General features: G+C 39.3%; 1 protein-coding gene across 1 annotated transcript; it reads right to left on the bottom strand.

The window, feature by feature from the left end:
• Positions 1-4,531: 4,531 nt before the first annotated feature.
• Positions 4,532-5,554, bottom strand: LOC101674834 (olfactory receptor-like protein OLF4). Its single transcript, XM_004782385.2, has one exon. It carries the CDS (start codon positions 5,552-5,554, stop codon positions 4,532-4,534), a length of 1,023 nt encoding a protein of 340 aa, XP_004782442.2.
• Between the last annotated feature and the right edge of the window lie 19,986 nt (positions 5,555-25,540).

Raw genomic sequence — 25,540 nt, 5'->3', positions numbered from 1 at the left:
GTAGTTTGTGGGTGGAGTCTTTTGGGTTTTCCATATAAAGAATCACGTCATCTGCGAAGAGAGAGAGTTTGACTTCTTCATTACCAATTTGGATACCTTTTATTTCTCTTTGTTGTCTGATTGCTGTTGCTAGGACTTCTAATACTATGTTGAACAAGAGTGGTGAGAGTGGGCATCCTTGTCATGCTTCTGATCTCAACGGGAAGGCTGCAAGCTTTTTCCCATTGAGTTCTCATTGTTTTCGCACCACACCCAGTGCTCCATGCAATCCATGCCCTCTCCAATACCCGCCACCTGGTTCCCCCAGCCTCCCACCCTCCACCCCTTCAAAACCCTCAGATTGTTTTTCAGAGTCCATAGTCTCTCATGGTTCACCTCCCCTTCTAATTTCCCTCAACTCCATTCTCCTCTCCATCTCCCATTGTCCTCCATGCTATTTGTTGTACTCTACAATAAGTGAAACCATATGAAAATTTACTCTCTCTGCTTGACTTATTTCACTCAGCATAATCTCTTCCAGTCCCGTCCATGTTGCTACAAAAGTTGGGTATTCACCCTCTCTGATGGAGGCATAATACTCCATAGTGTATATGGACCATATCTTCTTTATCCTTCATCCGATGAAGGGCATCCTGGTTCTTTCCACGGTTTGGCGACCGTGGCCATTGCTGCTATAAACATTGGAGTACAGATGGCCCTTCTTTTCACTCCATCTGTATCTTTGGAGTAAATACCCAGAAGTGCAATTGCAGGGTCATAGCGAAGTTCTATTTTTAATTTCTTGAGGAATCTCCACACTTTTTTCCAAAATGGCTGCACCAACTTGCATCCCCACCAACAGTATAGGAGGTTTTCCCTTTCTCCACATCCTCTCCAACACATGTTGCTTCCCGTCTTGTGTATTTGGGCCATTCTCTCTGGTGTAAGGTGGTATCTCAATGTGTTTTATATTTGAATCTCCATGATGACTAGTGATGATGAACATTTTTCCATGTGTCTGATAACCATTCAGAAAGATAAACTTGAAATGGATAAAAGACTTCAACATGAGGCAGGTATCCATCAGAACCCTAGAGGAGAATATAGGCAGTAACCTCTTCAATATCAGCCACAGCAACTTCTTTCAAGATATGTCTCCAAAGGCAAAGGAAACAAAAGTGAAGATGAACTTTTGGGACTTCATCAAGATCAGAAGCTTCTGCACAGCAAAGGAAACAATCAACAAAACAAAGAGGCAACCCACAGAACAGGAGAAGATATTTGCAAATGACAGTACAGACAAAAGGCTGTTTTCCAGGATCTATAAAGAACTCCTCAAACTCAACACACACAAAACAGACAATCATATAAAAAAAAAAATGGACAGGTGATATGAACAGAGACTTCTCTGGAGGTTTTTATGTTTGTTCACTTTTTTTTTCTCTCGCCTTTACTGCATTTGATCATTTTTGTAGGTTAGAGGAAATCAAACTGCACCCTGACCTCCCTCTCACAGAGAAGCCTCAGTCTGCAGAGCCCTTCTAAATTCCTCCTTGGCCACTGGCAAAGCAGGTTCTGAGTCATGGTCCCTGGGGCACTGGATCTTCTGCTTGTACCCAAAACCACAGCAGCGGTGGCTGTCTGGGCAGCTCCAGACCGCCAGAGATGTTCCAAGCAGTGATTGCACACTGAGATTTTCCTGCTGGCCTGGGCTGGGAGTGCCTGGTCCCTCTGGATCTAAGTGTGCTGGGTTTGTGTGCACCTCTTTCAGGGGAGGCTGTGGGTCACGCATGCATCTCAGGCTGATAGCTGGGCACGGGTCCAAGAACACCAGGCTGGGCCTTCGTGCACCCATCTCAGGGGAGAGTTTGGGGCAGGAGCACGTCTCAGGTTCTGAAACAATGGCGCAGGTCTAAGAGAGCCAGGTGGGCCTTCCCGCACCTCTCTCAAGGGAGGGTGTGGCCCATGTGCATCTCCAGCTCTGTTAGCACAGCTCGGTGTTCTGCCATCTGGCGAGGCTCCCAGCCCCTCACAGGAGCCCGACCCCATGATTTCTCTGGCGCCCTGGCAGCTCAGGGACCAAGACCTGATTTCTCCACCACACTCTCTCTGGCTCAGCACCAGGGGAGGCTGTCCTGGGTCCAGGGAACCCCCTCTCCCTAGCCACCCCGATTCCCACAATATACCCCCCCCCATGATCCTTTGCTCTTTCTGAGTGCTTTCAACCAGTCTCCAAGTTAATGCTGGTCCCCAGATCCAGGGCACTCTCGTATTAGGGGTATTACTTTCCAATCAGTCGCCTCTGGTGGCTCCCTCCCCGCTTTGTTTATCTTCTTATATCAGTCCGATGTTCCCACTCTGCTTCACCTGCCCACTGGCGTCTTTTGCCACTGTAGAGATACAGACATGTATAATTCTGATCTCAGGCTGATTTTATGGGTGATCGGAGTTCTTTGGTAGGTAATCATCTCACTTTGGGGTACAGGTTGAAAAGACGCCTCCTCCTTCTTCCCCGCCATCTTCTATTTTGTTCATTTTTTTTAAGAAAATTTATTTTTATTCCATTTCCATTTTAATTTTTCTTAATTTTTAATATGTTCAGTTAGCCAGTGTATAGTTCATCTTTAATTTTTATGTAGAGCATACTCACAATCATGAGTCCAAGTCATGTGTAGAATTATTAAATCACTGTATTATACTTACTAGATTGTTCTCTATGTTGGCTTTATGTTCTACACCAATAAAATTTTTTTAAATTGAAAATTGTACAGACTGTAGACCTTTTTGCTGAGATGCCCACAATTCAACACTTATCTCTGTATCCACGTACTTGGCAATGTGACTGTGAAGCTCCTTTCATTGAGAGGTAGAGTCTATTTCTCCAACTTTGAATCTGTACTGAACTTAGTTGGGGTGTTTTTGCCTTGACTAATAGTATCTGCTGAAAATGACAATGTGCTTCAAGGGGTCATTGTGTGTTTTTGCTGCTGCCTTGTAACTCTGCCTCTTCTATGTACACAAGTCCAGACTATCTTGCTGTGAGAGGTAAAAACATGTAAAACAGAGCTCAACAACTGTAACCATGGTCAACCTAAACCAGCCTAATGCGAGAATGCAGCTAGGATGAATGGAGCATTTCCAGCTGAGCTACAGCTGACCACAGCCTCAAGAGACCAGTGGAGACCAAAAGACTTCCCCATCATAGGCCTCCATGCTATTTTAAAGGAAACATAATCTTATATCTTTTACATTTAGCATGGCTTTTCATACAGCAATTGGTGACTGATTCAATAACCAATGTAAACAGAACTGAGAATATTAAGAATAATCAACTGCTTTTTAGTTTTGATATTTTTCTGATATATGAAAGCACTATTCATAATGGCCTGGTTATTCACATTTATTTCAAATAACTGTACTAAAAGTTGACACCATTGAGACTCCCATTCAGGTAACTGGGAGAGTTTGGAAAGACCTCTATTTTTTTACAGGAATAACTTGTGGGACCCTAAGTCACAAGTTTCCACTCTCAGGGCATTACTGAGCAGTAATTCCAGCTCTTGTCTGGAATTGATCTATGATCCTCTGATCATAGGATGAAAGAGAGTTTAGAACAAAAAAATGGTAAAGAAATTAATGACAGAATGAATGCACCAATTGTTCACTCACTCACACTATGATATTGATGACAACATTTTTAAAGGGGGAGAGTTTAGGGCAATGGAAGGAGTAATATTTGTAGGCAGGGCTTGAATTTTTCAAGTAGAAACAGGATGTCATCCAATTAAATAACCCATATTCTACCACTAAATTCTTCAGTACAATTAATAAAACCCTTTAAACATGGACACCGTAAGGAATAGATGTTCATGATCAAAAACACATTATCCACAAAAAAATATGGTGTGATAGAAAATTTAACATCGTATTTCAGGTATTCTCTGACACATATTTACATATTAAGTAAATTGGTTTGTGCAAATTTGTCTTTCCATAGATTACACTTGAGGGGCGTTTTTCATAAGCAATTTCTGCCTTACTATTCTCTGACAGAGATACTGTGGATGCTTAGCTGATAGGATCAGGAACATGATCTTAAGGAGGATCATAAAGTCCCATGACTACCTATGAAACAAAATAGTAGGTTAAAGCTTGTATTACCAAGAAGGGTATTTAAGTTATTAACATAGAAAGAATGACAGACAGAGTGAAAAACTGTGATCTTAGAATTTCCTCTACAAAAAAAAATTATAAAAATGACCTCAGTTGCCAATGTCATTTAGTTAATAAAACTAGGACCATTCATTACTATATGAGGCAAATGGGAATCTCCAAATAGTTTCTAATTCAAGGTTGGGACGAACTTTGGAAATTAAGGAAACAAAAAAAAAAATTGTTAGCTCTCAGAAGCAGTAGAAAATTTAACAGACACTTATTTAAATTCCATAAAGCAGTTGATCTTTAGAAAAATTGAAACTCCAGGATATAAAAGAGAGATTAAGTTCCTCTTTCATGATCTGACTAAAGAATCACAATTTCTGGGTATTAGGCACTAAGCCTGCAAGCACAGGTACTTGTTGAAAAATGGCCTCTTTATGGATGCTCTGAAAAATACATTTAGAGCCTCCTTTATATCTTTGTTCCTCAAACTATAGATGAAGGGATTCAGCATAGGTGTGACCATTGTGTACATCACCGAGGCTACTGCACTTGAGTGGGAGCTCTGGGTAGCAGCAGAGCTAAGGTACACTCCTAGGCTAGTACAATAAAATAAGGAGACAACCAAGAGATGTGACGCACATGTGGAAAATGCCTTATGCTTGCCCTGAGATGATGAAATCCCACATATGGAGGAAACTATCTTAGAATAAGAGTAAAGTACCCCGGCTAGGGGAACACCAGCCAGGAGGATAGCTGCAGAATACATCACCATGTTATTGAGAAAGATGTCAGAACATGCAAGTTGGATCATCTGATTGAGTTCACAGAAAAAGTGGGGGATTTCCACCTCTGTACAGAAGGATAGCTGCAACACCATTAAGGTTTGTAGCAAAGAATGCAGGACACTCATGATCCAGGATACCAGAACCAGCAGTCCACAGAGCTGAGGGCTCATTGTTGCCATGTAGTGTAGGGGGTGGCAGATTGCCACAAAGCGATCATAAGCCATCACAGTCAAGAGGAAGTTGTCCAAAGTTGCAAAAAGTATAAAAAAGAACATCTGCATGATGCAGCTGCCATAAGGTATGACTTTTTTCTGTGTTTCTATATTCACCAACATCTTGGGAATGGTAGTGGAGGTGAAACAGATGTCTACAAAGGACAGGTTGGCAAGGAAGAAGTACATGGGCATATGGAGATGGGAATCTGAGCTAACAGCCAAGAAGATGAGCAGATTTCCAAGTATGGTAACCAGGTACATGGACAGGAACAGCCCAAAGAGGAAGGGTTGCAATTCTGGTCCCTCTGAAAATCCCAGAAGAAGAAATCCCAAAATTTGTGTGTCATTCTCCAGTTCCATGTCATTAATGTGACTACAAAAATAAGAAAGAACAAGCCCAACACAATCATGCATTACTAACCTGAAGATATATTATTGTTTATATTCTGCACTCAGGATGTTGATGTTTATGTGTGTGTATAGAACATGATAAAAACATTAAAAACTGTGAAAAACAATCTCTGGTTTTTGGAGGGGCAGGAGTTGGGAGGTTGGGTAAGCCTGGTGGTGGGTATTATGGAGGGCACATATTGCATGGAGCACTGGGTGTGATGCACAAACAATGAATTCTGGAACACTGAAAAGAAATTTTAAAAAAAAGAACGAGGAATAGGAATAGAAGAAAACTATCTCAACATAAAACCATTTAAAGAAAACCCACAGGAAGCATAATACTCAATGGGGATACAGTCGACATTTTTCCTTTATGATCAGAAACAAGGAAAGGATGCCCACTTTCCTGATGTCTGCTCAACATAACACTGGAAGTTCTAGCCAGAACAATTAAAGAAAGAAAAAGAAATAAAATATATCCAACCTGGAAAGGAAGAAATACATTTATATATGCAGGTGTTTTGATCTTAAATGTAGAAAATCATAAAGATCCCACAGAACACTAACAGAACTAATAAATTAACTCAGCCAAGTACTGGATATAAAGCAACTCTTCAACAAATAATTGTATTTCTATATGCAAACAGTGAAGAGTCTGAGAAGGGAATGAAATAATTCCATTTGTGTGACATCCAAAAGAGTATCACCTTACACCAGTCAAATGGCTAATATAAAAAGACAAGAAATAACAAGTGTTAGTGCAGAGGTGGTGAAGAGAGAACAGTCATGCACTGTTGGTGGGAATTCAACTGCTTCAGCTACAGTGGAAACAGAATGGAGGTTCCTTAAAAATTTAAAAATAGAAATACCACAAGATCAACTAATCCTACTATTGGGTATTTACCCAAAGAAGACAAAAACACTAATTCAAAAATACACATGAACCCTATGTTTTGCAACATTATTTACAAAAACCAAGGTATGGAAGCACCTCAAGTGTCCATTTATAGATGAATGGATACAGAAGATTGATTGATATATATGCAATGGAATATTATGCAGCCATTAAAAAGAATGATGTTTTGCCAAAAGCAACAACATGGGTGGCTCTAGAGGTTATAGTGATAAGTGAAATAACTCAGTCAAAGAAATACAAATAACATATGATTTTACTCATATAGAAATTAAGAAACAAAACAAATGAACAGCAACAACAAAAAAGAAAACCAAACAAAAAACAGACTTTTCAATGTGGAGAACAAATTGGTGGTTGCCAGATGGGAAGTGGATGGGGGAATGGGTGAAATAGGTGAAGGGAATGAAAAGTAGACTTACCATGATGAGCACTGAGTAATGTATACAATTATTGAATCACTATACTGTACACCTAAAACTAATATAACACTGCTTGTCAATTATATGGAAATTAAAAATAAATTTAAAAAAATACAAAAAATCACCCAAAGTCCTTTAAAAAAATTCCCCAAAATAAAAAAATAAAATGAAACAACTAAAATCAACAGGCAATCTTAATTAAGGCAAGAAATTGAAAAAGTTATACATTAACTCATAGAATTAAAAACATTTTTATGGCCCAAATATCTCCATAGAATTCAATAGAGAAACAATCTGTAAAAATCATTTGAAATGCTGGCAACTGTAGAAAGTGGGCATATAATATATGGGCATATAATAATAATGGGTAAATCAAAATGGTGACCAAATGTATGAATTTGCTCAAACTCGCTAATTGCTCATGAAAAGAATAAGAAATTCCTTCCATACCCAACAGCCTATAAAAAAACTTAAAAAGCTATCACATCAATTGGAATTGGAACTTTTAAACAGGCAGCAAAGTGGTGTTCTTTAATTTCCATCACAGAAATGTGAGGTCCTATAACATTTGGGGAATAATCTGAAAACAGCTGTAAGTATTAAAAATATAGAAAGCATTATTTACCTCAGGGTTTCTCAATCTCAGCACTAATATTATTCAGGCCCAGATTAGTCTCTGTGCTGGGGTTTGTCCTGGGCAATGTAGGATGTCTAGAGGACTACCACGTCTAGTGATACCACCCTTACCTGACAGCCTAAGATGTCCCTGAACATTGTTCAATGTCCCCAGAAAGACAAAATTGCCCCCAGTGGAGAGCCAGCATTTTAACTCGGTCTCAAAATATTTTTGTACCATTGATAAAATAGCAATTTAATGAGAAAGAATATGAAAAATCTTCAAAAGTGTAAATGACCCAGCCAAACCTTGAAATACTATGCAATCACTGAAATAATGAATTATCACTATACAGGATGGTAGAAGCAAGTCTGTAAGGTACTATTGAGGGAGACAAGCTATTAAAAAAATACTGTACTAAAGCCTAAAGGCAATTTATAATGTGTATAAGTTCTATTCATGAATTTGTATGAAAGTGTATGAACAGGAGCATATGGGTAGTTCAATCAGGTAAGCGTGTATCTTGGGCTCAGATCAGGATCCTAGGGTGCTGAGATCCAGCCCCCTGTCTGGCTCCCTACTCAGCGGGAGCCTGCTTCTCCCTCTGCCTCTCCACTCTGTTTGTGCCTTCTCGCACATACTCTTTCTCTCTGTGTCTCTCTCAAATAAACACATAAAATCTTTTCTTAAGGATATGAATATTTGTGTGTGCATAATATAGAAACACAACATTTTGGGGGGAGAAAGAGAGAGTACAGAAGCTAAGTGGAAGCAGGATAGAGGGACAGGCAGAGAGACAAACTCAAGAAGACTCCATAATCAGCCCAGAGCGAAACTCAGGGCTCCATCTCATGACCCTAACAGCATGGCCTGAGCTAAAATAATAGGTCACATGCTCGATCGACTGAGCTACCCAGCACCCCTAGAAATGTAAGTTTTAAAAGAAACTAAAAGTTTATGGAACAAAGAATAACAGTAGGAGTAAGAATAGATTAGGCATGAAGCTATCTCAAACAACAGTCTGAAACACAACAATCTAAAACTAACTTTCTAGACAGGCATAAAGTAGTATTAATTTAATGACATCAACATGGGTCACTAATTCAAGAGTAAAGTACAAAAGACATGGAAACAGGGGCATCTGTCTGGTTCAGTCAGTAAAGAGTACAGCTCCTGATTTTGGGTTTGTCAGTTTGACCCCACTTTGGGTATACAGATTACTTTAAAAAAAAAAAAGTTATAACAAAACAGTGGGTAGGAAGCATTATCTAAAGTGATGCTTTCATTTCATATAGAGATATATATTACTTCATATTTATTTAAGAAAGTGAATGTTGGTCAAATGATAAAAAAGAATACCTTAAAAACATTGGCTGCCAATGACATGACTGAGAAATAGGTCTAATCACAAAAGGCCAAAAGGTACAATAACAAATAACAGAAATGTAAACACAAGGTGAAAATATGTATAAAAGGTGATTTATTACTTTAGATGTTGTGGAACTTTCTACACTTAAACAAGCAAGAGAGGGAGGAAAATATGATCAAATGATAGGTTTGAGCACACAAAATGTATTAACTTTCCTACTACCCTCAGATACATCTACACGTACATAAAGGAACTGAAGGTCAGATAACAAAATTGAAGGAAAAACTTCAATTCCTATGCTTGAAAAAATGCAATCAAAAACAGGAATATGAACACTTGAAACCCATAAAACAAAAGAGAAAACAAACGTCTAGGAAACACACAAATATACTAATCCTCCCAGGAAGGAAATAATTGTAATGTAAAGCTTTTCTCCTATAACCCTTTCACATATTAATATTACATATTATTCATTACATATTTACATATTAATTTTACATATTTCACATATTAATTTATTGGAATTCTCAGCAAGAAAAAGGTCACTGTGAAATGTATGTCTTATGATCTATTGGTCTGGGTCTTTCTCATCAATATGAGAACATACTCAAATTTTCAATGGCTTAAAAGAATAAAAGAATGCTTTCATTTGACTGCCTAGCTATTGTAGATAATACCCTATAACTTCATTCCTCTTAATTGCAAAGATTCTTAGACTGTTGTTCTACTCACTGCAACCACTTTCTGTCACCCATCATCACTCTTCCATCAATACTACTTAATTCTCAGCAATCTCTCCTGCATGGCTGATTTCAGTGTTTACTTTTCTTTTTAGGATTATAATTTAATCTAATCATTAACTAATCAAACAACCCAACAACCTTAGCAATGTCGTGGTGCTGGGCTAGGTTGAGTTGGCTCTCAGGCAGTTTCAGGTAAATGTTCCCACCCTTCTATTCTCTCTGGCCCTTTCTTGCAATGTGTGCTGGGCTCTCAGACTTACCTTTGTGAGGTTCTTTATGTAGAAGTCCCGATTCCTTCCTAGACAGTTGATGATGGACGCTGAAGTCTGTTCTCAAACAATAGAACAGGCATCTCCTATCCAAAAGAAATGACCATGCCCCAGCAGCACAAGGTTGCACCTGTTGAGAGACAACAGCAAAAGAGATATTTAAAGCTCCCTATCTGCTCCTTAAGTGTATTTCCCTCCTGTTTCTCCAAACTTTGAGCACATCATCCCCCATGGGACATTGTTCTGGACAGATAGGACTTTTTTTTCAGTAGTTTTTCTGGTCCCGAAAGACCAAATTACAAGTCAGGAGAATCCAGTTATTATTTTTCCCTGAACTCACCTGCTTCCCATAGAAGTAACCTTCTAGCACCTTATCACAACCCTGATTTAAAGATTTCTCCAAATCTAAGAGTGAAGAGCTGTTCGTTACTAGGATCCTTGGGCCTCCAAAATATTGATTTGTGATGGAACACAGAACTGGTATCTCCAAAAAATGGCTATCCCCTCTTCAGTGAGGTGAAGAACTGTATTCCTCTAACATAAAACCATGAGTACTAGGTCCTTGGCTTCCATGACAGTTTTGCCAAAACAGTTAAGAATTAATGCTTTAAGACAAATTAAAAGGTATTGTTTCTTCTTTTTTATAACTTACATAATATTTTGGTAATTAAAAATATATATATTTAGGTTTAGAGCTTGAGGTTCCCTAGAAGAAAAAAGTTCTGGAGATAGATGGTGATGTCAGCTCACAACAATGTTAATGTATTTAATTCCACTGAGCTGTGCACTTAAAAATGATTGAGGGGCACCATGGTGGCTTAGCCGCTCCGGCCTCTGACTCAGGATCTCAACTCCGGTTTTGATCTCAGGTTCCTGAATTCAAGCCCTGTGTTGGGCTCCCACTGGACATAGGGCCCACTTAAAAATAAAACAAACTGAGGGTTTTGGATGGGAGGGGATTGGAGGGTGGGGTGAGCCTAGTGGTGGGTATTAAAGAGGGCACATATTGCATGGAGCACTGGGTGTGGTGCATAAACAATAAATTTTGGAACACTGAAAAAATAAGGTATTTTTTTAAATAAAATAAAAATAGATGGTTAAGAGGTGGGTAAAATAGATCATTGGGATTGAGCAACACACTTGATTTGATGAGCATGGGGTGATGTAAGGAAGTGTTAAATTACTAAATTGTACACTTGAAACTACTATTCTGCTATATATTAATGATATGGATTTTTTTTATTTAAATTCAGTTAGCCAACATATAGTGTACATCCTTGGTTTTTGGCTTTCCAGGCCCTGGAAACTTATAAACTACCAAGACTGAAACAGGAAGAAATAGACAATCTGAACAGATCAATAAATGCAAGGAAATTGAACCAGTAATCAAAACCTTCCCCCAAAACAGGAGTCCGGGGTCAAATGGCATCCCAGGGGAATTCTACCAAAATTTTAAAGAAGAAATCATACCTATTCTACTGTATCTGTTTCAAAAAATAGAAATGGAGGGACAACTACCAAACTCATTCTTTGAGTCCAGCATTACCCTGATCAGAAAACCACACAAAACCCCATCGAAAAGAATTACAGACCAATACCCATGATGAACATGGTCCCAAAATACTCAAGTTCCCAGTTAATTCTTCTCTTAGTTAATACTATATTCCACCATGGCTTGACCAATATGCATTTTAACCAACAGTACAAAGGGTTCCAATTTCTCAGTTCCTCGCTGTTTTATCTGAATTTAAGTTGAGTGGCTATGCTTTTCAAGCTGCCACCTTAATTCTCTCTTGCAATATACAATATCATGTGCATAGGTACTAGGGATTAGGATGTGCACATATTTTGGAGGTCCTTATTCTGCTTTCTAAAATGGTTTTTCTTTTCATTCTCTGATTAACTTAGTTCACTTAGCATAATGCCCTCCAGTTCCATCTATGTCCATGTAAATGGTAGGTATTCATCTTTTCTGATGACTGGGTAATATTCCATTGTATATATGAAACACATCTTCCTTATCCATTCATCTGTTGAAGGACATCTCAGCTCCTTCCACAGTTTAGCTATGGCGGACATTGCTGCTATGAACACTGGGGTCCAGGTGTCCCTTCTTTTCACTACATCTGTATCTTTGGGGTAAATAACTACTTGTCCAATTGCTAGATCATATGGTAGCTCTATTTTGAACTTCCTGAGGAACCTCCATACTGTTTTCCAGAGTGGCTGTATAGCTTGTTATCCTACCAACAGTGTGGGGAAAGGGTTCCCATTTCTCCACATCCTTGCCAACACTTGTTGCTTCCTGTCTTGTTAATTTTTGCCATTCTGACTGGTGTAAGGTGGTATCTCATTGTGGTTTTGATCTATATTTCCCTGATGAGAAGTGATGGGGAGCATTTATTCATGTGTCTATTGACCACATGTATGTGTTCTTTGGAGAAATGTCTGTTCATGTCTTCTGCCCATTTCTTGACTGGACCATTTGTTTTTTGGATGTTGAGTTTGAGAAGTTCTTTATAGATCTTGAATGCCTTGCTTTTCTCTGATATGACATTGCAAATATCTTCTCCCATTCAATAGGTTTCCTTTTAGTTTTGTTGATTGATTTTTGTTGATTCCTTTTAGTTTTGCTGTGCAGAAGGTTTTTTTATCTTCATGAAGTCCCAAAAGTTCATTTTTATTTTGCTTCCCTTGCCTTTCAGAGACATGTCTTGAAAGAAGTTGCTGTGGCTGAGGTAGAAGAGGTCACTGTGTATGTTCTCCTCTAGGATTTTGATGGATTCCTATCTCACATATGATCCTTCAACCATTTTGAGTTTAATTAACTCCCTTTATTAAGCTTCTTCTCTGTCTGATACACACAGAATTTCCCCTTTGTCAATTGCATGGCTTCCTATGATTCATGAACACTGTATCACAAATGCCTAGTAAATTCTGTATCTTAGCTGGGGCAATTAGGATTCTTTAAACTAATTTCATTTCAAATGAAACTATTTCATTTGGAATGAATTATGACATGCCAAGTAAGTTATGCCTAGATTTCCCAGGAGAATAATCCTGAGCTGTATTCCTCATATTTAAGAAACTATGTGTGGCCACTGAGCCCTCACATAACTTTGTTGCAGAGGAATATATAAAACCTCAATTTTCACCTAGAGTCTGTCAGTTCTTTTACATCAATACCCTCACTCCTCTTCCTGATAATGTGGACTCTAACCTCCTTCCCTTTAAGGCTCAGGCTACAGACAAGGATGCTCAGGCTAGGAAAGCCTAGTTACTTCCCTGTACTCCTGTGCATGTGGACATTCCCACAGAGACTTCCCTGACCAAAGCCTCTGCTATGGCTGAGCCAGCCCTTAGGTTCTTACTGTGATTTCAAGACACACCTCAGCAAAACCCATCTGGGAAGTCTAACAAAACCAGGTATATTTTTAACAGGTCCTGGAGGGCAGAGGGGATGCCCAAAGGCAATTTCAGAAGGAAAGAAGCATTGAGAGGGAGGGAAAGAAATTGCTGCTGAAGGATATGCACTTATCCAGGTCCATGGCCAGAATGGTAGGGGACTGTATGATCAAGATTTATTGGTAAATTTTATATGAGTAGAATTTAGCTTCTGAAGGGGAAAGCAGAGTCACTCATGTGTCAGTATGGAGGTTACCGAAGGCTTTCTGAAGAGATATTTCATGACTGGGGCAGCCTGAGTGTTTCTTTGATAATTGTGTCCCATACCTGACTGTGTTTACTCCACATGGTTGTCTCTGAAATAACCAGAAACTTAATATGAGGCAATTACTCTACAGACATGCTACTGTGTCCTAATGAGTCTCCTGTTTTTACCTGGTGATTCAGCTTAGTGTCCAGAAAACCTACCATAGCCCCTGCAAATACTGATTAGCAAATATATATCTCCCAATGGAGACTACATGGAAAAGACAAATTTGAATAAATACATGAACCTGTTATGTTCTTAATGTCATGGTGATCATAACTATGATGAAACAAAATTTCAAAATACTCATTTTGTTACTACTCAAATATTTCTTTTTTTCTTTTTTGCATTTTTTTATATCACAGTTCATGCTGTGCATCTATTATTTATTGAAACATATAACATTGGTGTCTGCAAAGGGTTTATTCATTGACATGAAGGATTGCTTAGTGTCTTGTATGTTTTATCACCAAGTGATCTTCCTGTTTCTACATGAGTATTTCAACTGCTCCTTGATAATATGATTCTCTCTATGGTTACATGAGATAACTCCCTTTTCCATTTGCCACAAATGCTAAGGGATCTTAGTATCATCTATTTCATAATTCCTTCCTGCTCAGAAATCTCTTCCACTTGTGTGATCAGAGGATGCTTCACAGGACAGCTGGATGTCCTGCCCATCATGTAGTTCAGGGTCACCAGTTCTTCTGCACAAAAGTTAAATGTGTATGTCATTCAAACTCTTCCAGTGACCCTGAAGGAAGCCCACATACAGTCAGTTATTCATAAAGTCACTGGAAATAAACTTCAGTAATAGGATGATCACAACCACTCTCCTCATTTGTCAGATCATGGGCCACAAATAAAGAGCAGCACATGCTCTAGTTGTCTCACGTGTGTTCACTTGGATTATTATGTCAGTCAGCACTTGCTGTGTAACAGGCTGTCCTTTTCAAAGGGAAGAGCAACTGATGGAAGCTCATGGAACACAACAGTCAAGAGAGAATTGTTGAGCCATTTCACAATAGAAGAAGATGCTTTTATTATAGCATAAGAATAAGACCCATGGACAGAAAGAGCTGCACTGGGATTGTGAGGAGAGACTGGTTACTTCCTTTTAAATTTGTGGAGGAAAGGGTGATAGAGATAACATAAGTTTCTAAGGAATTTCTGTATGCTGAATGTGAGATTTACAGGACCTCGAGGTCTTACTATTGAAAGCTAAGGTTGTTTTAGTCTCTAATGAAACACCAATATTAAGGCAGCCATGAGTTGTTGGGGTGATGTCACACTCTGAATGTCTAAATGATTCCTCAGAGGCTGAAGATTGTAAGGATATGGACTCTTAGCTACATTTCTCTTGCACTTATTCTCATCATCAGTAATATCTTTACAGTCAAGTGACATTATACTTTGGGAAGCATTTCTGATCTCTACTGAGATGCTCATGAATCTGTGGTGAGTAGCATATCTCTACAGTGCATTACTAAGGCTCACCCAAGATGTGGTGTGGCCTGAGTGCTCTTCTGTCTCAGACAATCCATGGTCTTATTACTACATTTCTATATGTAGGTTATTCTTCTATTAACAATTTAAATATACTTATGTGAATTATTTGAATTTGAATATCACCCCACTGTTCCCACTTCAGTAATTAAAACTTGCTTTCCTTCCTTGTTAGAAGAGCTATCTTACAAAACTTCAGTGGAGAGTCAGGTACCTGTGCTCTATATCATACCCTTATCCATGTGCCATAGATATTTTTTGACTTATCCAACTATGGAATATAATTACATACAGTAAACTGCATATTTAAAGTGTAGAAGTTGATGAATTGAAGGAGCTATCCCCAAATGAGGATCACATAGTCCAAATTTCCATTTATGTATGATTAAGACTTTTACATAAACTTTAACTGCTTTGTTAAGTAATCATTAAAAATTTCAAGCCCCTGAGCCTCTGTCCTTATTTCTTTTTTTTTTCTTTTTTGTTTTTTGTTCTTATTTCTGAAGGCAATGTGGAATGCCCAACATGGCTTCATATGAACGTTGTAAGAAAAGAATGAAATTTGTGGAAATTAATTTTTTACTCCAAAGAAAATAGCCAAGTGTAGTGATTGTGGAAAGAATGAATTCTGAATCAACATGAAATAGAAGGATGCAGAAATATAGACATAAAATTATAAATTACAGTGATGACCTTAATTTGAACCACAAATTTCTTTCCTATGTCACTGTCTCAAAGGCCTAGTAGTCAGGCCACATGCTCATTTAAGCCTGGAGGCATTTACTGAACCAGCATATAGGGTAGAATATCTCCAAATAGCTTTAGTTTTTTATCTACTTAACTGTGGGTTCTGTATTGCAATTTGCCCTTATCCAAGGGGAGCTACAAGTGAATTGGAAGACTTAAAATAACTATTCTCAAACAATTTTATTGACTATGTTCATATGAGATCCCTCCTGCTTCTGTAAAACATCCCCACAGTAGTTACTTAAAACAAACACATACATGCTCTTACAGTTCTGGAGTAAAAAGCTTGGAAGGAGTCTCATCGGGCTAATAGCAAGATGTCTGCAGGGCTGAGTTCATTCTAGAGGAGAATCTGTTCCCTTTCCAATTCCAGTTGCTCTTGCTGGCCACCTGCATTCCTGGGCTCTAGCTCTTCCTTTTCCTTCAGAGCCAACAGGGCAGCATTTTCAATCTCTCTCTAACACAAAGTCTTTTATACCCTTCCTGAACATTCAGAGGACTGTTGTGATGACCTTGGTCCCACCTGGACAATCATAACTAATCTCTTTATCTTAATGGCAGACTGATTATCAACCTTGTTCAACCTGCTACCTTGACTCTTCTGTGTTATAACAAGTAATACATGAAAGGCAGTGACATCAGGATGTGGACATATCTGGGAGGGCATTATCCTTCATACTACAAAGTGCTTTTCATATGTGTATTACTTTGGTCACTTACAAAAACAATAAACATGGACTTTACACAGCCTGAAGAATGAGTGAATATAGGGTCCATCATAATTTCATGCAATGACCATATATGGTGCAGAAGACTTAAAACTCCGTACAACTATCTTTAACACAGGATCACAGCCTTGCTAATGAATAGTTATCTGTATTCTAGGATCCACACATCAACATAGCCTGGAAGCTTGCTGGAAATACAGAATCTCTGAGCACCCTGGAACTATGATTGGATCCCAAATATTTAGTGGGATCTGTGTGGATTCACAGGCACACTGAAGTTGGAGAGATGCTAGTCTGGATGGGTTTCTCAGGTTTTATGGTTGATATTTGTGGTAGGATAATAATATTTTGGGGTGCTTTCCTTTGGATTGTGAGTGTTCAGCAGCATCCCTTCAGAAATTGCCAGACATGCCCAGGGATAAACTCATTTCTGGTTGAGAAACTGCCCGAGAGCTTGAAAGCTAGAAGCAGCCTGCAGAATGACACTCCAGGCCCACAACATACCTATATATTCAATGTGGACAGGTCACTAGACAGCATCAAGCACCATTTTGGCAACATAGATTGGAGATCATAGTGTACTTGCTCAGGGATGATATTTTTATAAAAATTATTATGGACATTGAGGAGGGTATGTGCTATGATGAGTGCTGTGAAACGTGTAAGCCTGATGATTCATGGACCTGTACACCTGGGGCAAATAATACATTGTATTTAATAAAAATAATTAAATTTAAAATATTAAATCAAACAATCCATATAAGATGCAAGCTCACATTATAGCACATAAAATGATCTAAACATGTCTGTTATGATTACAACCATTTTATGACAAAGGACTAAGTGATAGCCCTTTACCTGTGTAAAGTAAGAAAATCCTAATTGTAACAGCAAATTAAAGCCAATGTGTGTACTGGCCAAAGTTTATTATCAGAAGAGCCCTCTCCTCTGCCTTATTGAAAAGAATAACAAACTGTGTTTGGAGATAACAGGGCTGGGTCCCCAAAACATATGAGTGCTTTGAAGATAAAGAGACCTAATCCAAGTGGACACTGGGTCATAGACTTGGAGAAAATTGTAACTTGAAGCTGAGGTGAGATGCTAGAAGATTCACATATCAGGAAGGGGGCAAGTTCGGGGAAAGACACTACAAAAGAAAAGAAAAACTGATTTTACATGACCTCTAACCTAGTCTTTTGGGAACTGAGGTTCATTGGAAAAATAACCTTTCTGTCCAGAGGACTTTCCCACTTGGGAATCATGTGCTTAGAGTTTGGAGTCATGAGAGGGAAGTGTGCCTAATGAGCAGACACAGGAAGTTGTAAATACCTTCTCGTCTCCAGTCCCTCAGTCCTGGCAACTTTGGACAGGAAGGACCATGCTTCTTGTCTATTTGTTACAAGTCCTTATTCTGGCTGGAGGCCAATGTTTTATTCCTTCCTGCTGCCTCAGCTGAGGACAGAGCTTGAGTCCCTATCATCTGTAATCCAGGGAGGAATTCAGACTTCCACAGGACACCGTCCTGTCACACAGCCCAGCCAGGTGAGTCCAGCGTCCCAGTGATCCCTGGATGGCAGGGTCAGAGAGAATGGAAGCCAAGAACATTGACCCATCACCATGTAAGAGCCAATTCGACTTAGCCCAGAACAACTGATCACTGTATTTGTCTGTTTGTTTGATTAAGTAATTAATATATTATTAGTGTGAATGTCAATTTCACAGAGTGACTTCTGCTCACACTTTTGAAGCTCTTTCATATTTGCTATTATTAAACCTCTACTATAGCAATGCTAGAAAAAGTATAAAAGTACACTTTATTTAGTGTAAAAGTTACACTAAATGTGTGGTTCTAACTGGGTTTGATTTTGTCCCCTAGGGGTTATTGATCCCTGCCTGGAGCCAGCTTTGCCTGTCACACTGGAGAAGGGTTCGTGGAGACAGGAATATCTAAACATCCTACAATGCACAGGACACACCCCACCCCTGGGCATACTCTGAGCAGAATGTCCATATGCAGGGACAGAGAAATCCTGAGGTAAAGAATATCACTATTTGGATCACAGCTATCTTCAGGTTCTGCCTTCAACCTTGTAACACTTACTTCCTGCTAGCAAATTCACAGTAATCCCTTAGCTACCAGTTTAAAAGTTTTAACCACAGTGGTACCTGGGTGGCTCAGATAGTTAAGCATCTGCCTTCACTCAGGTAATGATCTCTAGGTCCTGGGATCCAGCACCACAGAGGGCTTTCAGCTCAGCAGACAGTCAGCTTCTCCCTTTTACTCTGCCTGTCCACAGGCTTATTCTCTCTCTGTCTCTTAGATGAATAAATGAGATCTTTAAAATAAAATTAGTTTCAACCACAAACAATGCAACAGCTCTGTAATTTTTTTTCCCTACAGGCTACTGGTGATAGAGATGTTTCTTGTTTTCTTTTTTTTTTTTTTTATTATTTTTTTATTTTTTATTTTTTTTTAATTTTTTATTTTTGATAAACATATATTTTTATCCCCAGGGGTACAGGTCTGTGAATCAACAGGTTTACACACTTCACAGCACTCACCAAATCACATACCCTCCCCAATGTCTATAATCCCACCCCCTTCTCCCAAACCCCCTCCCCCCGGCAACCCTCAGTTTGTATTGTGAGATTAAGAGTCACTTATGGTTTGTCTCCCTCCCAATCCCATCTTGTTTCATTTATTCTTCTTCTACCCACTTAAGCCTCCATGTTGTATCACCACTTCCTCATATCAGGGAGATCATATGATAGTTGTCTTTCTCTGCTTGACTTATTTCGCTAAGCATGATACGCTCTAGTTCCATCCACGTTGTCGCAAATGGCAAGATTTCATTTCTTTGGATGGCTGCATAGTATTCCATTGTGTATATATACCACATCTTCTTGATCCATTCATCTGTTGATGGACATCTAGGTTCTTTTCATAGTTTGGCTATTGTGGACATTGCTGCTATAAACATTCGGGTGCACGTGCCCCTTTGGATCACTACATTTGTATCTTTAGGGTAAATACCCAATAGTGCAATTGCTGGGTCATAGGGCAGTTCTATTTTCAACATTTTGAGGAACCTCCATGCTGTTTTCCAGAGTGGCTGCACCAGCTTGCATTCCCACCAACAGTGTAGGAGGGTTCCCCTTTCTCCGCATCCTCGCCAGCATCTGTCATTTCCTGACTTGTTGATTTTAGCCATTCTGACTGGTGTGAGGTGATATCTCATTGTGGTTTTGATTTGTATTTCCCTGATGCCGAGTGATATGGAGCACTTTTTCATGTGTCTGTTCGCCATCTGGATGTCTTCTTTGCAGAAATGTCTGTTCATGTCCTCTGCCCATTTCTTGATTGGATTATTTGTTCTTTGGGTGTTGAGTTTGCTAAGTTCTTTATAGATTCTGGACACTAGTCCTTTATCTGATATGTCGTTTGCAAATATCTTCTCCCATTCTGTCAGTTGTCTTTTGATTTTGTTAACTGTTTCCTTTGCTGTGCAAAAGCTTTTGATCTTGATGAAATCCCAGTAGTTCATTTTTTCCCTTGCTTCCCTTGCCTTTGGCGTTGTTCCTAGGAAGATGTTGCTGCGGCAGAGGTCGAAGAGGTTGCTGCCCGTGTTCTCCTCAAGGATTTTGATGGATTCCTTTCGTACATTGAGGTCCTTCATCCATTTTGAGTCTATTTTTGTGTGTGGTGTAAGGAAATGGTCCAATTTCATTTTTCTGCATGTGGCTGTCCAATTTTCCCAGCACCATTTATTGAAAAGGCTGTCTTTTTTCCATTGGACATTCTTTCCTGCTTTGTCGAAGATTAGTTGACCATAGATTTGAGGGTCTATTTCTGGGCTCTCTATTCTGTTCCATTGATCTATGTGTCTGTTTTTGTGCCAGTACCATGCTGTCTTGATGATGACAGCTTTGTAATAGAGCCTGAAGTCCGGAATTGTGATGCCACCAATGTTGGCTTTCTTTTTCAATATCCCTTTGGCTATTCGAGGTCTTTTCTGGTTCCATATAAATTTTAGCATTATTTGTTCCATTTCTTTGAAAAAGATGGATGGTACTTTGATAGGAATTGCATTAAATGTGTAGATTGCTTTAGGTAGCATAGACATTTTCACAATATTTATTCTTCCAATCCAGGAGCATGGAACATTTTTCCATTTCTTTGTGTCTTCCTCAATTTCTTTCATGAGTACTTTATAGTTTTCTGAGTATAGATTCTGTGTCTCTTTGGTTAGGTTTATTCCTAGGTATCTTATGGTTTTGGATGCAATTGTAAATGGGATTGACTCCTTAATATCTCTTTCTTCTGTCTTGCTGTTGGTGTAGAGAAATGCAACTGATTTCTGTGCATTGATTTTATATCCTGACACTTTACTGAATTCCTGTATAAGTTCTAGCAGTTTTGGAGTGGAGTCTTTTGGGTTTTCCACATATAGTATCATATCATCTACGAAGAGTGATAATTTGACTTCTTCTTTGCCGATTTGGATGCCTTTAATTTCCTTTTGTTGTCTGATTGCTGAGGCTAGGACCTCTAGTACGATGTTGAATAGCAGTGGTGATAATGGACATCCCTGCCGTGTTCCTGACCTTAGCGGAAAAGCTTTCAGTTTTTCTCCATTGAGAATGATATTTGCGGTGGGTTTTTCATAGATGGCTTTGATGATATTGAGGTATGTGCCCTCTATCCCTACACTTTGAAGAGTTTTGATCAGGAAGGGATGTTGTACTTTGTCAAATGCTTTTTCAGCATCTATTGAGAGTATCATATGGTTCTTGTTCTTTCTTTTATTGATGTGTTGTATCACATTGACTGATTTGCGGATGTTGAACCAACCTTGCAGCCCTGGAATAAATCCCACTTGGTCGTGGTGAATAATCCTTTTAATGTACTGTTGAATCCTATTGGCTAGTATTTTGTTGAGTATTTTCGCATCTGTGTTCATCAAGGATATCGGTCTATAGCTCTCTTTTTTGGTGGGATCCTTGTCTGGTTTTGGGATCAAGGTGATGCTGGCCTCATAAAATGAGTTTGGAAGTTTTCCTTCCATTTCTATTTTTTGGAACAGTTTCAGGAGAATAGGAATTAGTTCTTCTTTAAATGTTTGGTAGAATTCCCCCGGGAAGCCATCTGGCCCTGGGCTTTTGTTTGTTTGGAGATTTTTAATGACTGTTTCAATCTCCTTACTGGTTATGGGTCTGTTCAGGCTTTCTATTTCTTCCTGGTTCAGTTGTGGTAGTTTATATGTTTCTAGGAATGCATCCATTTCTTCCAGATTGTCAAATTTATTGCCGTAGAGTTGCTCATAGTATGTTCTTATAATAGTTTGTATTTCTTTGGTGTTAGTTGTGATCTCTCCTCTTTCATTCATGATTTTATTTATTTGGGTCCTTTCTCTTTTCTTTTTAATAAGTCGGGCCAGGGGTTTATCAATTTTATTAATTCTTTCAAAGAACCAGCTCCTAGTTTCGTTGATTTGTTCTATTGTTTTTTTGGATTCTATTTCATTGATTTCTGCTCTGATCTTTATGATTTCTCTTCTCCTGCTGGGCTTAGGGTTTCTTTCTTGTTCTTTCTCCAGCTCCTTTAGGTGTAGGGTTAGGTTGTGTACCTGAGACCTTTCTTGTTTCTTGAGAAAGGCTTGTAGCGCTATATATTTTCCTCTCAGGACTGCCTTTGTTGTGTCCCACAGATTTTGAACCGTTGTATTTTCATTATCATTTGTTTCCATGATTTTTTTCAATTCTTCTTTAATTTCCCGGTTGACCCATTCATTCTTTAGAAGGATACTGTTTAGTCTCCATTTATTTGGGTTCTTTCCAAACTTCCTTTTGTGGTTGAGTTCTAGCTTTAGAGCATTGTGGTCTGAAAATATGCAGGGAATGATCCCAATCTTTTGATACCGGTTGAGTCCTGATTTAGGACCGAGGATGTGATCTATTCTGGAGAATGTTCCATGTGCACTAGAGAAGAATGTGTATTCTGTTGCTTTGGGGTAAAATATTCTGAATATATCTGTGATGTCCATCTGGTCCAGTGTGTCGTTTAAGGCCTTTATTTCCTTGCTGATCTTTTGCGTGGATGACCTGTCCATTTCAGTGAGGGGAGTGTTAAAGTCCCCTACTATTATTGTATTATTGTTGATGTGTTTCTTTGATTTTGTTATTAATTGGTTTATATAGTTGGCTGCTCCCACATTGGGGGCATAGATATTTAAAATTGTTAAATCTTCTTGTTGGACAGACCCTTTGAGTATGATATAGTGTCCTTCCTCATCTCTTATTATAGTCTTTGGCTTAAAATCTAATTGATCTGATATAAGGATTGCCACTCCTGCTTTCTTCTGATGTCCATTAGCATGGTAAATTCTTTTCCACCCCCTCACTTTAAATCTGGAGGTGTCTTCGGGCTTGAAATGTGTTTCTTGGAGGCAACATATAGATGGGTTTTGTTTTTTTATCCATTCTGATAGCCTGTGTCTTTTGACAGGGGCATTTAGCCCATTCACATTCAGGGTAACTATTGAGAGATATGAATTTAGTGCCATTGTATTGCCTGTAAGGTGACTGTTACTGTATATGGTCTCTGTTCCTTTCTGATCTACCACTTGTAGGCTCTCTCTTTGCTTAGAGGACCCCTTTCAATATTTCCTGTAGAGCTGGTTTGGTATTTGCAAATTCTTTCAGTTGTTGTTTGTCCTGGAAGCTTTTAATCTCTCCTTCTATTTTCAATGATAGCCTAGCTGGATATAATATTCTTGGCTGCATGTTTTTCTCGTTTAGTGCTCTGAAAATATCATGCCAGCTCTTTCTGGCCTGCCAGGTCTCTGTGGATAAGTCAGCTGCCAATCTAATATTTTTACCATTGTATGTTACAGACTTCTTTTCCCGGGCTGCTTTCAGGATTTTCTCTTTGTCACTGAGACTTGTAAATTTTACTATTAGGTGACGGGGTGTGGGCCTATTCTTATTGATTTTGAGGGGCATTCTCTGAACCTCCTGAATTTTGATGCTCGTTCCCTTTGCCATATTGGGGAAATTCTCCCCAATAATTCTCTCCAGGATACCTTCTGCTCCCCTCTCACTTTCTTCTTCTTCTGGAATCCCAATTATTCTAATGTTGTTTCGTCTTATGGTGTCACTTATCTCTCGAATTCTCCCCTCGTGGTCCAGTAGCTGTTTGTCCCTCTTTTGCTCAGCTTCTTTATTCTCTGTCATTTGGTCTTCTATATCACTAATTCTTTCTTCTGCCTCATTTATCCTAGCAGTGAGAGCCTCCATTTTTGATTGCACCTCATTAATAGCTTTTTTGATTTCACCTTGGTTAGATTTTAGTTCTTTTATTTCTCCAGAAAGGGCTTTTATATCTCTCGAGAGGGTTTCTCTAATATCTTCCATGCCTTTTTCGAGCCCGGCTAGAACCTTGAGAATTGTCATTCTGAACTCTAGATCTGACATATTACTGATGTCTGTATTGATTAGGTCCCTAGCCTTCGGTACTGCCTCTTGTTCTTTTTTTTGTGTTGAATTTTTACGTCTTGTCATTTTGTCCAGATAAGAGTAAATGAAGGGGCAAGTAAAATACTAAAAGGGTGGCAACAACCCCAGGAAAATATGCTTTAACCAAATTAGAAGAGATCCAAAATCGTGAGTGGGGAGAAAGGGGATAAAAAGAGGTTCAAAAAGGAAGAAAGAAAAAAAAAAAAACAAAAAGAAAAGAAAAAAAAAGAAAAGAAAAGAATTTTTTAAAAAAAGAATACACCTAAGAAAAATGTAAAAAAGAAAATATATATATATTAGATAAACTAGTATAAAATCGTTAAAAAAGAAAAAGGTAACAGTTAAAAAAAATTTTTACCCGAAGGCGAGAAGAAAAAAAAAATGAAAAAGAAAAAATTAAATTAACTGCAAGACTAAAAAAAAATCACAGGAAAAAAGCCATGAGTTCTGTGCTTGGCTTTCTCCTCCTCTGGACTTCTGCTGCTCTCCTTGGTATTGAAACCGCACTCCTTGGTAGGTGAACTTGGTCTTGGCTGGATTTCTTGTTGATCTTCTGGGGGAGGGGCCTGTTGTAGTGATTCTCAAGTGTCTTTGCCCCAGGCGGAATTACACCGCCCTTACCCGGGGCCGGGGTGAGTAATCCGCTCGGGTTTGCTTTCAGGAGCTTTTGTTCCCTGAGCGCTTTCCATAGAGTTCCAGAGTACGGGAATACAAATGGCGGCCTCCTGGTCCGGCCCGGAGGAGCCGAGAGCCCAGGGCCGCACTCCTCAGTGCGCGCTCAGAGAACCGCGCCGTTACTCCCGTCTGCCTGACCTCCGGCCGCGCTCCGAGCTCACCGAGCCTGCGACCGGTTCAAGGTAACACGGAGCTGTGAGCTTACTGTCGGCTCTGTCTCTGTAGCCAGCTTTCCCGTTCCAATACCCGCAAGCTCTGCGACACTCAGACACCCCCGATCCTTCTGTGACCCTGCGGGACCTGAGGCCACGCTGACCCCGCGTGGGCTTCGCCCCGGTTTAGCCTCTGGAGCGATGTCCCTCAGCGGAACAGACTTTCAAAAGTCCTGATTTTGTGCGCGGTTGCTCCGCCGCTTGCCGGGAGCCGGCCCCTCCCCCCGGGGTCTATCTTCCCGTCGCTTTGGATTCACTTCTCCGCCGGTCCTACCTTTCAGAAAGTGGTTGTTTTTCTGTTTCCAGAATTGCTGTTTTTCTTCTCTTCGATCTGCCGATGGATTTTCAGGTGTTTGCAATCTTTAGATAAGGTATCTAGCTGATCTCCGGCTAGCTGAAGCAGTCTCAGCTTGCTACTTCTCCGCCATCTTGACTCCTCCCTGTTTCTTGTTTTCTTAAAGTGTCCTTCAGGTTCAGCAAATTTGATAGCTATCTGATTGGCCTTTATCATTAGATGCCCATAAGTTATTCTCTCTGTGTGTTTTTATTTTTAAAACATTATCAGCTTTTCAAATTATTT

Source organism: Mustela putorius, unplaced genomic scaffold, assembly GCF_011764305.1.
Source record: "Mustela putorius furo isolate JIRA1106 unplaced genomic scaffold, ASM1176430v1.1 tig00000095_pilon_pilon_pilon, whole genome shotgun sequence".
Lineage (NCBI taxonomy): Eukaryota > Metazoa > Chordata > Mammalia > Carnivora > Mustelidae > Mustela > Mustela putorius.
The sequence above is the reverse complement of the archived record's forward strand: the minus strand, read 5'-3'. Positions and strand labels throughout refer to the sequence as shown.